This window comes from Syngnathoides biaculeatus, chromosome 18, assembly GCF_019802595.1.
Source record: "Syngnathoides biaculeatus isolate LvHL_M chromosome 18, ASM1980259v1, whole genome shotgun sequence".
In the NCBI taxonomy this organism is placed as follows: Eukaryota; Metazoa; Chordata; class Actinopteri; order Syngnathiformes; family Syngnathidae; genus Syngnathoides; species Syngnathoides biaculeatus.
Window position 1 is genome coordinate 8,776,320 of NC_084657.1, and position 14,038 is coordinate 8,790,357.

The following is a 14,038-nucleotide window of genomic DNA, read 5'->3' on the forward strand; positions in this document are numbered from 1 at the left end:
CACAAACAGACTCAACGATATATATATATATATATATATATATATATATATATATATATATATATATATATTTATTTATTTATTTATTTATTTATTTATTTATTTATTTATTTATTTATTTATTTATTTATTTATATATTTTTTTTAACAGTAAGCTGTTCACTATAGGGGGCGGTTTCCTCCGGGCACTCCGGTTTCCTCCCACATTCCAAAAACATGCAACATTCCTTGGACACTCTAAATTGCCCGTAGGTGTGATTGTGAGCGCGATTGTTTGTCTCAATGCGCCCTGCGATTGGCTGGCGACCAGTTCAGGGTGTGTCCCGCTTCTTGCCTGTTGACAGCTGGGATAGGCTCCGGCACTCCCTGTGACCCTGGTGAGGATAAGCGGCGAAGAAACTGGACGGATGGATGAATGTTCACCATAGTATCAGACTCTTTAGCCATTTGATCGGCAGAGGTCTTGCAGGACTCAATTCGTATCGCGGTGGTCCACAGAGCACCTGGAGTTCAGGTCCGATCTACAACAAACCAAAGCTGATTGTTCTCCTATTGGGGTATTAAAAAAAAGTCACATGAATTGAGAATCGTGTGTCATTATCCAAGTCACTTATCCTCACAAGGGTCGCGGGAAAGCCGGAGCCTACCCCAGCTAGCTTCGGTCGAAAGACGGACCACACACTGAACTGGTCGCCAGTCGGTTGCAGGCCAGATATCGACGCCATCACCGAGCGGGAATGAATCCCGCGCTGACCGCACCGAAGTCAGGCGCGTGTAACACGACATCATCAGTAACTATGGAATAGAGAATCATTTCGGGAAATATGTACGCATGTCCACATAGTGACGCCAAAACGCTGCAGTGTACATGCCAAGACTGAAGTGGCGCTGTAAAGTCGGCACAGGAACTCGCCCAAAAAAACAAAAACAAATGAGAGGCCCGTGCGACCCAAAAGTGCGACACTGATGGGGGATGCGAAGACCGCAAGGACGAGCTCGAGCTCACAGCCCAGATGACCGTTAAGATACGTCGGGCCGCCATCGCTCTTGTCAGCGTCTGCGTCCGGTCACGGCAGAACTGGGACGGCCACGTCATGCCCATACGCTGAGAATCTGCTTTCAAAAGGGCTTGTTTGGAGGCTTCATGGGCATGAAATGTCAAAAAAACACCATCATCATCTTCGTCCTCCTCATCATCATCATCATCATCCTGGCTGACCCCCCCCCCCCCCACCGCTTTCCCTCCCCGGGGCCACTCGGGTGATCACGGTCTCTCGGTCTTGTTTACGAGAGTTCCTTATGCTCAACATCTTCATCATCATCAACTTCATTCTCTCCTTCATCATCGTCATCCTCATCCTCATCATTATCCCGGCTTGCTCCCCCCCCCCCCCCCCGGGGGCCAGCCGGTCTTGTTACGACGGTTACGTGCACTTCCCGTTTGAAGAGGATTCTCGTCTTCGTCGTCTGGCGTCAGCTTCTTCTTCGTTTTCATCATCGTCTTCATGTTGCCCGCGGCTGCGCAGCTGTGCGCGAGTTGACCTCTGACCCGCGGTGGCTGATCCTCGCTACATGTTGTAAACATCAGTGTGTGTGTGCGTGTGTGTGTGTGTGTGTGTGTGTGTGTGTGGTGTGTGTGTGTGTGTGTGTGAGATGTGGAGGCGACAGCTGTGCCATTCAATAACTGTGCGCCCCTCATGAGATGTTTTATTCCCAAGAGATGGAGTGAGAGAAAGAGGGCAAGCGAGCTTCGAAATGTGCAAACACGACATTGTCAACAACCTCCGACAATCATTAATAAGCCACTTATTTTCGATCACTGATTGTCGACACTTATGGATTGTTGTCATTTGAATGAAGAAGTCGGCCGTCGTCAAACGTAAGGTCACGTGACCCTGTGAGCTCGAGTATCATTTAAGATTTGATGTATGCAATACAGTTAATATGCCACTTCAGGGTCCCAAGTGATGACTGGTGCGTTGGCGCCCCCCTGTGGTTGTTTTTATGTCACTGCAACAGTCGCGAGAGTATGGAAGCGTATGACTCCCGCACCAAAAAAAAAAAAAAGGTCGCGTTTTACATAAATATGTGATATGTTACACATAACTATGTGATATGTTACACATTCAGGACTTGTCAAAGATTTTATTACTTTGCGGGGTCAAAGGAGAGCCGAAAAGCAAACATGTGACAGTGTCGTCGTCACCGTGGCGACGAAACTGACAAAGCTGAAAGGTCAAAGGTGACGTGTCAGCAGGTCACACAGGCAACAGCAACATAGAAGGGTGGAGCACGCTGACAACAACGATCTCAAAGCTCCGCCGCCGCCGCCGATGTGGCCCGCGCCCTCGCTCTGGTCCACCACGTACACTGGAACACAAACATCATCATTTTAGCTGCTTTAAAATTGACATTATTTCTATTTTCCGAACGCCGGAATAAAGACAGAAGGCTTTTTTTTTTTTTTAAACTCCATTTCTTTGTGATTTTCTTTCAAGTGACCCACCCACCCGTCTGTTTGGGCGGCCCCCCGTAGGCCTTGTGGGCATCCCAGCCCTGGGGCGCGGCGTAGAAGGGCGCGCCGTGACCCGGGGGGGTCACGTACCGCTGCGGGTCCTGATAGTAGGAGGAGGGTCCCGCCTGTGAGTGGACAGACGGACGGCGATGTCACGAGGCGTCGCCACATCTAAGCCACCCGACTGGGTCACTCGCGTTTTCTTACCTGGTAAGGCGTGGCGCCCCCCAAGCCTACGAAGCCTACACTCATGCGCACACACACACAATCACAAGCTTTGAACATCTTCGAAAAACAAATTCCAGACTTAAAATGACAGTGGGCTCACTATTTTGTCATTTACGACGTGAAGTCCGGAAAGTAAGATTTAGTTCAATTCGCACGTACGAGGGCGGTCCCGATTCGTCTGTGCAACACTGGGCAAAAAAAAACATCCCAGAAGTGTACGTCTAGATTCAAATTGTGACAAAAATCGTGCTCAGTCAACCACGAGAATCGGTTGATGGAAAGATTTCTGCCTTGTGGCAATAAAACCGTTAATAAAAGCCATATTTCCGCCACCCGGAAGCGATTAGCCATTAGCCATGATTTGCGCACGGACGTCTGTCGCCGCCTGGCGCACCGTTTGGGCCCGTGGAAAGCACACATTGCCATAAATGAAGGATGAGGCCCTGTAAGTGATTTCTTAGAAACTATTAAAAGTGTAATTTACATACATGAGTGACGACTGAGCTAAAATGTTAGCTTTTATTAACCTAAAATAGTCGTCACTAGCGCGCTAATGCTTATAGCGACTACCAACTGTTTATCAAAGGCTGATTTATTTTATTTTTTCCTCAAATTTTGTCCAGTTTATTTACAGCGCGTACCAGCATGTGCGGTTTAAGACCGGCGGTCCAGTCACTTCTGAAATAAGGAAGTTAAACCAAAAAACTCCCCCAAAATTTTGTTCTTATTGCTTTAACAAAAACACCCAAACATTGTACAGGAACGACGGCTTACTACACGATACACGATTTGACTTATTCTTGCATTGCAAAACTAATTCTGACAATTGTGGCAGTTTTATTGAATTAACTCTTGATTGAAAATGAACTTTGCTTTCTCAGTTATGTTACAAAATATGAACGAGTTCACCACGACGACATCGGACCAATCAGCACCCACCTTGGGCCGGCGGAGGCGGGGCATACGGGGGAGGATGGACGTCACTCATCTGGAAGGACAAAGACGAGATGAGCGACGGCGTCATGGCGACTCGTGCGCTCAATATGGGAACGGCGGCGGGAGAACAACGTAGCGCTGTCGGACGCGCATAGCGGGGCTAATCCAATTGAGGTGCGTTTCCATGGCAACCGCCTGCCCTCGCATTGTTGATTGTTGGGAGAAAAACGCTCGGGGAAAAAAAATGACACGAATACAAATATGGATTGTGTAGCATATAAATACCAATCAAAGTTTTGGAACTTCAAATTAACTTTAGATTGTGACGCCGTGCCACTTGCTCGTGCTAATTTTGTGCATTCCCAAAGCAAAACATTTCATTCGATATTTGCCATTTAGAATGTAAAAGTCAACATTTTAATGGTGGTGGCAAGTAAGCGCAATAAGAAGACGATGGCGAGGACAACAAAAAAATGAAGACGTTACCTTCTTGACGCTCAAGCCCACGATGTACGTCGGCGCTCTCTCGGGCCGGCTAACGTGGCCTTGGGGGAGGTCACAGCTTCCTTCCTCTCCTTGTGTCCTTCCCACCTGACTAACGCGAAGGCGTGTTGCAGCCGGGGCCCGCCCGTCCAAAACCACTCATCGACGGAGGGGTGGGGGTACATTTTCTTGCTTGGGAAAAAGTACTTTGACGAGTTGGATGCCCACCAAATCCGGTTTGATTTCTGTTTCTGTACCCCCATTGGCGCCAAACTCTCCCATCCATTTAGCCGTCTTCTACGTCTTCAACAACGGGGACAGTATCTTTAACAGCGCCACGCAGACTTCCCTCTCCCCAGCCACTTCAACCAGCTCTTCCAGAGAGATCCCGGGTCCCCAGGTCAGCTCAGAGACAGTGGTTACTTCTAGGTCATCCCTGGGGTCTCCCTCCAGCGGGACGAGGCATCCACAGGAAGGCGTCCGGGAAGGATCCAGATCAGATGCCCCAGCCACCTCAATTTAGAGGAGCAGCGGCTCAACGCTGAGCTCTTCCCAGATGACCGAGATTCTCACTCGTTCTCTAAGGGAGAGCCCGGACACCGTATGGAGGAAGCTCATTTCGGCCGCCGGTATCCGAGATCTTGTTCTTTCGGTCACGACCCACAGAACTGTGATCGTAGCAAAGGGTAGGAACATAGATCGAAAGATAGAATATTTCGGCTTAGCTCCTTCTTTACAACGGACTGATACTTTGTCCGCATCACGCGGCACCGATCTGTCGTTCCATTCTTCCCTCACTCATGAACAAGACCACAAGCTACAGTACCTGAAGTCCTCCACTTGGGGCAGGATTTCTTCCCTAACCTGGAGAGGGTACACCACCCTTTTCCGACCGAGGACCACGTTCTCAGATTTGGAGGTGCCGATTCTCATATGAATGTGTGTGTTTGTGTACGTATCATAACTCTCAAATAAATCTTGCGCGCATCCACTCAGATCACCAAATTCATTTATTTCATCGGCGGGCATCCGTGGCATAAGGTCACATCACCACGCGTCGTCCGTCTTTAGGGAGTCCAACCCGAGCTCCTCCATTTTGTACGTTCACCGTTACGAGGTGGCAGGCTGCTTGTTCCGGAAGGTATCGAAGAACGCCATCATTCCCCTGCGGACGCCCCTGCCGTGGCCGCCATTTACCTTCCGTGGCAACACGCCGCCGTTGCCGTTGAAAGCGGCGCCGTCCACGGAGTTGGCGCGTTTGACCTTGGGCGCGGCGCCGTGCTGGAGCCGGCTCCTGGGCGGCGGCGTCTGGGCCACCAGACACTTCTGATACTGAACCTGAAAGGAAACGTAAGTGATCGGCGAAGAAAGTAATTAAGTACAAATAGTTACTGTACTTCAGTCACTTTCTTTTCGGTTATCGTAACTTACTATAGCATTTTTTTGTTAGCCGCTTCCCAACATTAGCAAAGCTACGGGTGCGTGTTGTTTTTATAGCATTAGCATAAATAAAGGAACCTAATTTTTATGTAATGTTGTATATTGTTACTTTTGTACTTGAGAACATTTCTCAGTCTACCTTTTACTTTTACTTTAGTAAAGTAATTGATTCGATACTTCTACTTCGATACTTTAAGTATTTATTTTTTTAAGGTAGGGTTAGCGTTAATCACAATGTGTACAAGTATCTTGTAGTATTTGTTGTTTATCGCGTGTGTTCCATTCCAGTACCTTGCAGTATCGATGAAAATTCTCTAAGTGAGGACCATACATTTATTTATTGATATATATTTTAAAGTGTTACGCATAATACCAATACATAATACACCAGCGAGGTGCGTTATTATTTTTAAGCACTTGGGCTCGTCTTCCTCACACGATAAATGATGATTAAAAGACGTGGCTCGGCCTGGTGAGTAACGTGTGTGTGACGTGTTTTGCTTTTGTCAATGCGAGAAAGCCGTCATGGAAAATTACAGGTCTGACGACTTAACTACATAACATCATTTGCGATCAGATATGATGCTAGGCTAAGCTAATGCGGCTCACCATGCACGCCGCCTGGACGGCTTCCGACAGGAGGCCGGCGTTCGGCTCGCACCAGAAGACGTGACATTCGAAACGCTGCCGGCCGCCGTCCACGATGACGGCGAAGGTGCGGCTGTCGTGCCCCACGCCCAGGAAACTGAGGAAACGCACCTGACACGCCCACACCGGCTCCTCGCCTTCCTGCTGCTGCGCTTACAAAATAAGACGAATAAATCCACCTTGGAAAAATACATACAGTAGGATGTTGATGCAAACAAAGAAGTTGGAGGAAGGTAGAAAAATAAATCCAGATAGATTTAAGTCCTGACAAAACAATTCCTTAACATACACCTGGGAAGTATTGGACGCTCTATTAAAATCAAGCAAGTGTACCTTGAAGACCGACAGGAAGTTGTCAGTCACGTGGATGACGGTTGCCTCCCACTCGTGGCGCTGGGTGGAGTTCATGATGCTCTCGATGGCCAAGTTTAACACCTCCATGCCTGCAATGCACGCAATTGGATGAGTCAAGGGGGCGTGGCCCAGGTGGTCACGTGATGTCTACGCCGGGGTACCCATGGCGCGGGACACTGGTAGATTCCCCACGTAGTAGACGTCAAACTTGTAGATGCGCTGGAGCCCCGCCTTCAGGAATTCCACTGGAAGACACAGCGAGGAGGAGGAGTCAACGGGCGGCCAATCAGAGCAGAGCAGCGGCGCGTCAGACCGTCACCTTGTCGCGGCAAGTCTTCGGGCGAGATGCTGTCCATGGAGAGAGAGCGGGACGTCTGCTGGGACATCATCTGAGGACGCCAACAGGGGGGAACATCATCACGGGGATGTCGTCGCGGGGTGTGTCGCCATCATGGGTCATGTGACATTATCATTGCGGGACATATTCATCATGGCGTGTGACATCGTAGGGCGCGTCATGATCCCCGTGGGCGTGTGGCGTGCGCAAAGGTGCGACTGACCTGCGAGCACATGCGATGCAGCGCGGTGGCGATGGCCTTGGCGGGCGCGTCGCAGCGGAACACGTGACACTTGAGCACGCAGCTGTCCTTATCGGCCGCCACGAAGGCGAAGTCCCTGAGGACGAGAAGAAGCGCGGCGGCGCCCGCACCTGTTTACACCTGCGCTACCTGCAATGGCTGCGCATGCCGATTGCTGTGCGTGTGTGCACGCATTACCTGTCCCTGCCAGGTGGGGGCGTGGCGGCAGTCAGAGAGACACATGTGATCAGTGACATGTTAGCTTAGAACAGTGATCTTAGCTTAGCGTCAGGATCAAGACCCAAGCAGGTGGCGGAAGAGGAGTGCGGGTGAGACGGTAACGGCGGCTCCCTGCCGATTGGCTCACCTCCCGTTGTTGCTGCCCACCCCCCAAACACGGATGTTGATGATTGGCTGGCAGTACAAGGGGGTGTGGTCTACCGGGTCCACGAGGGTTAGCGTGTCCTGCTTCAGAAGCAACTTCATCTCGCGCCCCTGCAGACAGACAGACAGGCAGATGTCTTTCAAGAACAGAAGACACAGACAGATAGATGGGCGGGGCCTGTCTCACCTCCGTCAAGAGCCCCGGCCCGTTTCGCTGTTCGGGAGGGCCTCCGCCGCCGTCGCCGCCGCCGTCGCCGGAGCGAGACAGCTGCTGGATGACGTTTCCCACCACCAGGCTGCTGCGACCCGGCGACAAGTCTTCTTCCTCCACCTGGAGCCAGCCCAGCGAGCGCACCGTGAAACACTGACGGACCGACGGGCGAGAGGACGGACAGACGGACAGATGGGCGGGCGGGCGTCACGATGGACAGATGTGCAGAGAAAGGAGGACACGGATGAGATTAAGCCGGGATTAAACGGGCGGATTTGTGTGTTTGTGTGATGTCATACCTGTGAGTTGTCATCACGGCGACAGGAGTCGGCAGCCGTCCAAGACCTTCAACCGCAACATACACGCAATGGTTGCACGCTGCGTGCGAGTCTACGTCTGCGTGTGTTTCGTTACCTGGTGTCAGTTGGGACTTCAAAGACGCTCGGCGGTTTTTGATCATCCTTCGAAGAAAAAAAAACACCATAGAAGAAGAGTTTCTATGTGACAGGACGTTGTTTCGAAACAAGAACAAAGCCCCACTTTGGCCGCACAGATATTTGTAAAATGGAATAAAACATGTCCTCCACCCCGGACACAAACAGGAAGTTGCATCGAAATCAAACGGCGCTACCTGTGACAGGAGATCGTACCTGAGCATCAGGGTGCGGCTGCGTGGGTGTCCCGTTCAGTCGGGGGTGCTGCCACTGGGTGGCGCCAGTGGGCACGTGCCAGTAGTAGGTTCCGGTGGAGTCCTGGATGGTTCTCCATCCCGAGGGAAGGTCCGGGTCCAGCAGAAGGTTCTGGTCGGTCCAGATGTTGTCTCACATGCACAGGCACACAAAACATTTGACATTTGAGTCTGCCTCAGCTACTCGGCAACTCGTCGGCGGCAGCAGACTTCACGACATCCGATAACTGTCCAGCGTTCTGCGTTTGTTTTTTTGTTTTTTCTGCGCGCATATTTTGACAAACATCTTTTTTCCCCACCGTGAGTGCTGCAAAGAAGAAGCAGATGTTGTCCGTCATATTTTGGAGCGATTAAATTCTAGGCACTGGCACGATGCCACCCTTCTTCCGCTCTCTGCTCACTATGCATACCACCACCCACCACCTGCGCCGTGTATCCAGCGCCATTAGTATCCTTTTTTTTTTTTTTTCAAAGTCCAGAGGGACAACAATTAATTGATTAATCGACAACTAATCGATTATTAACCCATGCCCTCATGGGCAGGGTGGCAATTTTTTGCCTTATTGAGATAAAAGTCTCCTAACAGCCCACAATCAAGGATATACTTCTTTTTTGTTTATCGCTCAGTTATATGATAACTTTATTAATTTAGAATCTCGTCCCAAAAATGGGACGCCGCCCGTGGGAGGGTACTTGGTTTTTCTTAGTAGATCGTCCCAAAAACCAGAATCAGAATCATATTAAAACACTTCAATATTTTGTTATACTGAAGGATATAATGCGTGAAAATCATGATGTCCCAAAAATGGGAAACTGCCCACGAATGGCTTAACTAATCTACTATTTTTATAATGATTTAGTAAATGTGTTTGAATTAGTATTGTCCAAATATTTTATTATTATTATTCTTTACTTTAATTTCAGCCTCTCAACACTGTATGACGTAATACATTTCCAAATATCTGTTTTTACTTTGGACAAGAACGATCAACATTTGGGCAGAGTTTCTGTTACCGACCAAACTTGAACCGAACTGATCAGTTTATGTTTGTGCATTTTTCTGCTCTGTCAATATGAAATAATGTCATACTTTTTTGCACACAAAGAATAATAATAATAATAATTGTTGGTTGCAGCATAAAGAGGCTTAAATAACTAATGAGGCAACGCAGACAGGAAGTGCTGCGGCGGACGCTTGTTTGCTAACTCATCTTCTTCTTCTTCTCTTCCTCCCTAAACTTCAGTTTTACTTTGACAAGGATTTCCTGCTGGCCGCGACAAAGTTGGTTGAACGAAAAAGGGGTCTCACCATCACAGTTGACAATGATGATCGCCAACATGTAGTCCTTGCCCATCATGGCTCCAATCAGGCGCTTGCCCTCCAGAGCGCGCACACGCTGCAAACACACTCATAGGCCCGCACGCGCACGCATTCATAGGTCTGTGCACACACTCAAAAACCGACACGCACGCACGTAGTCATGGACCGGTACGAAGGGCCTTCGAGCTCTCTGCGTGTCTTTGTTTCCACGGCAACAGCATCAGTCTCGTGTCCTTGTGTGACGGCGTCTTCTTCTCGTCTCACTGATGGAGGAGGCGGTGGGTGGGGCGAACCGCTCCCTCCTGTTCCCCTCCCCCTTCCTTAATACGTCATCGGTACCCTCCCTCGCTCCGCCTTCCAATGACGTCACGGCGCCGCAAGCGTCAACTCCACTCGAGTTTTTGCTTTAAATTCTGATCATAACGCATCAGGTTTAAAAAAATTAACGAAACAATGAGAAAGAAAATATGTAAAGAGGCAGTTTGTTACATTAACATTTAAAATCCGAATAATAGCGCCCGCCCAAAGTGACGTCGGTATTTTGCGACAGATACCGCGCGCTTTATGGCAAACGATACACTCGGCTCATCCGGTTACACGATCATTAGTTTTTTGAAAATACAATTTTCAAAATTTAGCGTTAAAAATAACTACGGCAAAGTCTCCATGACACTGGGTATTTTGTACAACACGAACAGTCGTTACACATGAGGACAATCCTCGTACTCAAAGCTAATGCACTTTATCTCGCTGCCCCTTAACCAGGAAGTCTTTTTTTATTATTATTATCATCTGTAGTCTGTTATCTTATCTTAGCTTTGGTTTACACTTGTCAACATTAACACACAATGGAGGACATGTACGTCAAACCAGGTAAGGGGGTTGAAATGGAACGTTTATTAGAAAATACTATGTGCTGTGGAGCCAACCGGACACGTCACAGTATTATTATGTCCACGTATGGCCTCTAACACTGAAAACCTAGTTGTATATCTTGCCGTAAGCAGTATTAGACTGTTTTTTTTTTCCTCTTTTGCGGTGCTTGGAGGGTTGACAAGGTAACGCATGAATACGAAGACGAGGCGCAGGGGTGGGGGGTGTAGGACCCTGGCTAGCCGACGTGCTTATGTGGCAGCCATTTTGGGGAGGTCGACGTTCCCAGCAAAGCCAATGTATGGACATTGACATTAAGTCCCAACTTGTTCATTTCTCAAACAATTATACTTTTTGTCAATACGAAATCTTATATCATTAATACAGAGTACGTCCCCCCCCTTTTTTTTAAATATATTTTTCCTATGAAAGGTTATTCTTGCAGCACGGAGGGGCAGCTGTAGAGCGTTGCCCTCACAGTTCTTTGGACCGGGTTTCAAATCCAAGTGGTGTTGGCATGTTCTCCCCCTGCCTGCGTGGGTTTTCTCCGGGCACTCCGGTTTGCTACCAAATCATCCACAAAAACATGCATTGATTGGACTTGCCCGTAGGTATGATTGTGAGTGAGTCTGTTGTCTGTCTCTCATTACTCTTTCTGTGGTCCCTTGTTGTAATTGTACAACAACTCCTATGTGCGCCATCTTTGGATTTTCGGTTTTCTTGCCATCCACACATATGGAATATAGTGAGGAGGAATGTCGTACCGGCTGTTCATATCTACGAGGTAACATGTTGATTGTCATGAAATCATCAAATGTGAATGTGTTGCCCAGGTAACCAGGAACGAGGATGGAACGACCCCCCTCAGTTCTCCTACGGCCTCCAGACAGCCCACACGCCCCAGAGGAACCTCCTCAACAAGAGGCCTGCGATGCCTGGTCTCACAACCTTCTTGTACTTGTGTAGCATTACTAATTGTGTACTCGTGTAGTAGTGTTGGCCACAGTTTTTGTGCTTTCAGTGTGTGGTGTTAGTGCACGTGTGTTGTATTTATGTAGTATCACACTTGTGTCTTGTAAAAGTGTTGTTTTTTTTGTTGTACATCCTAATGTTCTAGTATCCAATCAGCGTGAATGTCTTTTTCGTGAGTGGTCAGTAGACGCAGCGGCGCCGTTCAAGACTCCTCATCCCTGTGCCTCCGGTCCATTGCCGTGTGGCGTGGCCCCGCCTCCCGCAGGTCAGACGCCGCAATTTTGTAGCAGTCAAATCACGTTGCGCGTGCGCTGATATATGTTTCGTCCGCTTGATGCCTCCTACAGGGCGTGCGCCCGAATGGAAGGTCACACCTCCCGCGGCCGGCGCGGGGGAAAAGAGGATTGAGGGTGACGAGGACTGCGGCCAGTTGGAGGCGGAGCCCGACGTGGAGGGAGTGGAGGAGATTCTGGAGGGAGCGCTAGCCGCATGCAGGCGGGACGTCGCGGTACGTCGTGCGACGGGACGACGGTGACGTCCACTATTGGTTGATCCGGGACGTGATGGTTGTCCTTTGCGCAGCCCCAAGTGTGCAACGATGTGGAAAAGAGACTCCGCCTCTTTAAGGACAGCTGGACATCTGGACGACTGAGTCTCGCCGTGCGGAAACGCATGAGCGCCTTGTCGCGAGGTTTGTCTCTCTGCTGTCGTGTTGTCTGAATGTGATCGTTGCTGTGCGTACTCCGGTCGTGCGAGGCCAGGATGATTAATCAACCAACATTACCTTTGTGCTAATTAGTAAAAATGAGCAGATTTTCTTCTTCTTTTTCCTTTTAATAGCTGATTTTTTTTTTTTTTTTTTTTAAGCTTTCTTCCATCCATTTTTTATATCGCTTATCGCCACGTGGGTCGCAGGCGTGTTGGAGCAGGGTGACACCCTGAACTGGTCACTAGCTAATCACATGTGTTTACACGTTAAGACATGAAAACACAAGACAAAGACTTGGACATTCAAATTTGCATTGAGAAAAAAAATTGCGCAAAGAAATGCTAGCGGAATACGAGGTCGAGTCCAAACAAACACGGTGAAGCGGCGTTTAGCTATTATGCTGCAAAAAAAAAAAAAGGGGGGGATAAGTTGCCAACAGAGGTGATGTCAGCCTCAAGTGTCAATGTTTTTAAATCCGGGTTGAAAACGTTTATTTTTTTCCCCCCTCATGAGTTCTAGAAGTGATTTCTAACCTTTATAGAGCCAAGGCATATATTTCGAAATTGAAAAATCCCACATCACACCAACAAAAAGTAAATGTCACCAAAAATGGATCCATTAATTAAGGTATGTACTTCCTGCCTTCTAATAGAAGAGGATTTTTTTGTTTTGTCTGTCATTGTGCCTCACTGGCATAAATAGGTGAATAAAGATACATTATTTCTTGGAAATAAATGTTTTTTTTAGCAATTACATAAAATTGGGTAACTTAAATTACTAACACTAATGTACCCCGGCACACTGTTTGGGAATCACTGTTCTAGAGTACTTCTACTTTTTTCTGTAATATTTCTTTCACTAAAACCTCTTTTAATTTCTTATCTATTATTGTCTGAAAATCAGCATAAATTATTTTTTTTAGAGATTTTTGACTTCTTTTATCTTTATATACAAACATATTAGAATATAAGGCGGAGATTCATGCTAAAGTTAAAAAAAAAATAAAAATACAACTTTTTAATCCATGTTTTCTCTTAGTTGTAATGTTTAAAAATACTTAAGGACAAACTCTCTTATGCAACAGTCTAATGTTGTGCATTTAATTCATATCTTTCTTGCTTTCAGCATCAAGGATCTAAAAATGCAGTCGTTTTATTCCTGATCCATTTTTTTTTAATGAATCGATTTGTAGGTTATCGGCCTTTTATTCTGCCAAATATCGGAATCGGCCTCAATAAAATCCATAGCGGCGACTCTGGTGTGTTTCCAGAAATGCAAGCGGGACGCTGGGACCAGGCCGACGAGATTCACCGCTCCCTGATGGTGGATCACGTGACCGAGGTCAGCCAATGGATGGTCGGCGTCAAGCGACTGATTGCCGAGACCCGCAAGCTCTGCCCCGAAACGTTGGACAGCGGTGACGCCTGTCAGTCGTGACCTTTGAATGTTTTCACTCAGGCGGCCGCTCGCAAAGTCAAGGTAGACAAAGTTAAAAGTAAAGAATGGGAGGGAGGGGTTGTTGCCATAGCAACCACCCAGCAACCACCATTCTCCTGTACTGGCTCACCAATCAGACTGCTTCAACACCAGCAAAGATATGTTTTTTCTTTTCTGGATGTTTGACCTGAAGATAATAAAAAATTTACACGATGACGTAATGCGTATCGCATCATTTTATGCTCTCAAACCGCCTTATTA

At 47.9% G+C, this 14,038-nt stretch overlaps 3 protein-coding genes and 1 long non-coding RNA gene across 8 annotated transcripts; 2 read left to right on the top strand and 2 right to left on the bottom strand.

Annotated features, from left to right (window-relative positions):
* Positions 1–1,369: 1,369 nt before the first annotated feature.
* LOC133491860 (cysteine-rich and transmembrane domain-containing protein 1-like) lies at positions 1,370–4,228 on the bottom strand. Of its 2 annotated transcripts, XM_061803525.1 has the most exons (5): positions 4,166–4,228; positions 3,683–3,731; positions 2,723–2,757; positions 2,511–2,640; positions 1,370–2,370 (listed from the first exon to the last, which is right to left on the bottom strand). In XM_061803525.1, exons 2-5 carry the CDS (start codon positions 3,729–3,731, stop codon positions 2,237–2,239), a joined length of 348 nt encoding a protein of 115 aa, XP_061659509.1. In that variant the 5' UTR covers positions 4,166–4,228; the 3' UTR covers positions 1,370–2,236. The 2 variants fall into 2 exon arrangements, with proteins under 2 accessions (XP_061659509.1, XP_061659508.1); XM_061803524.1 differs by lacking the exon at positions 4,166–4,228 and having other exon boundaries at positions 3,683–3,777.
* Positions 2,590–4,208, top strand: LOC133491861 (uncharacterized). Its single transcript, XR_009792495.1, has 3 exons — positions 2,590–2,725; positions 3,625–3,853; positions 4,079–4,208. It is a non-coding gene; the product is annotated as an uncharacterized LOC133491861 (long non-coding RNA).
* Positions 4,229–5,104: 876 nt separating the features above from the next.
* Positions 5,105–10,083, bottom strand: apbb3 (amyloid beta (A4) precursor protein-binding, family B, member 3). Of its 3 annotated transcripts, none has more exons than XM_061803515.1 (13): positions 9,775–10,083; positions 8,428–8,597; positions 8,192–8,238; positions 8,077–8,122; positions 7,754–7,930; positions 7,550–7,677; positions 7,165–7,279; positions 6,924–6,993; positions 6,766–6,849; positions 6,584–6,693; positions 6,212–6,429; positions 5,360–5,500; positions 5,105–5,287 (listed from the first exon to the last, which is right to left on the bottom strand). In XM_061803515.1, exons 1-13 carry the CDS (start codon positions 9,821–9,823, stop codon positions 5,230–5,232), a joined length of 1,413 nt encoding a protein of 470 aa, XP_061659499.1. In that variant the 5' UTR covers positions 9,824–10,083; the 3' UTR covers positions 5,105–5,229. The 3 variants fall into 3 exon arrangements, with proteins under 3 accessions (XP_061659499.1, XP_061659500.1, XP_061659501.1); XM_061803517.1 differs by having other exon boundaries at positions 5,261–5,287; positions 6,212–6,397; XM_061803516.1 differs by having other exon boundaries at positions 5,169–5,500; positions 6,212–6,397.
* Positions 10,084–10,337: 254 nt separating this feature from the next.
* Positions 10,338–13,993, top strand: sra1 (steroid receptor RNA activator 1). Of its 2 annotated transcripts, none has more exons than XM_061803519.1 (6): positions 10,338–10,659; positions 11,493–11,597; positions 11,819–11,896; positions 11,979–12,139; positions 12,214–12,322; positions 13,611–13,993. In XM_061803519.1, the coding sequence occupies exons 1-6, from the start codon at positions 10,635–10,637 to the stop codon at positions 13,775–13,777; spliced, it is 645 nt and encodes a 214-aa protein (XP_061659503.1). In that variant the 5' UTR covers positions 10,338–10,634; the 3' UTR covers positions 13,778–13,993. The 2 variants fall into 2 exon arrangements, with proteins under 2 accessions (XP_061659503.1, XP_061659502.1); XM_061803518.1 differs by having other exon boundaries at positions 10,339–10,659; positions 11,816–11,896.
* The last annotated feature ends 45 nt before the right edge of the window (positions 13,994–14,038 follow it).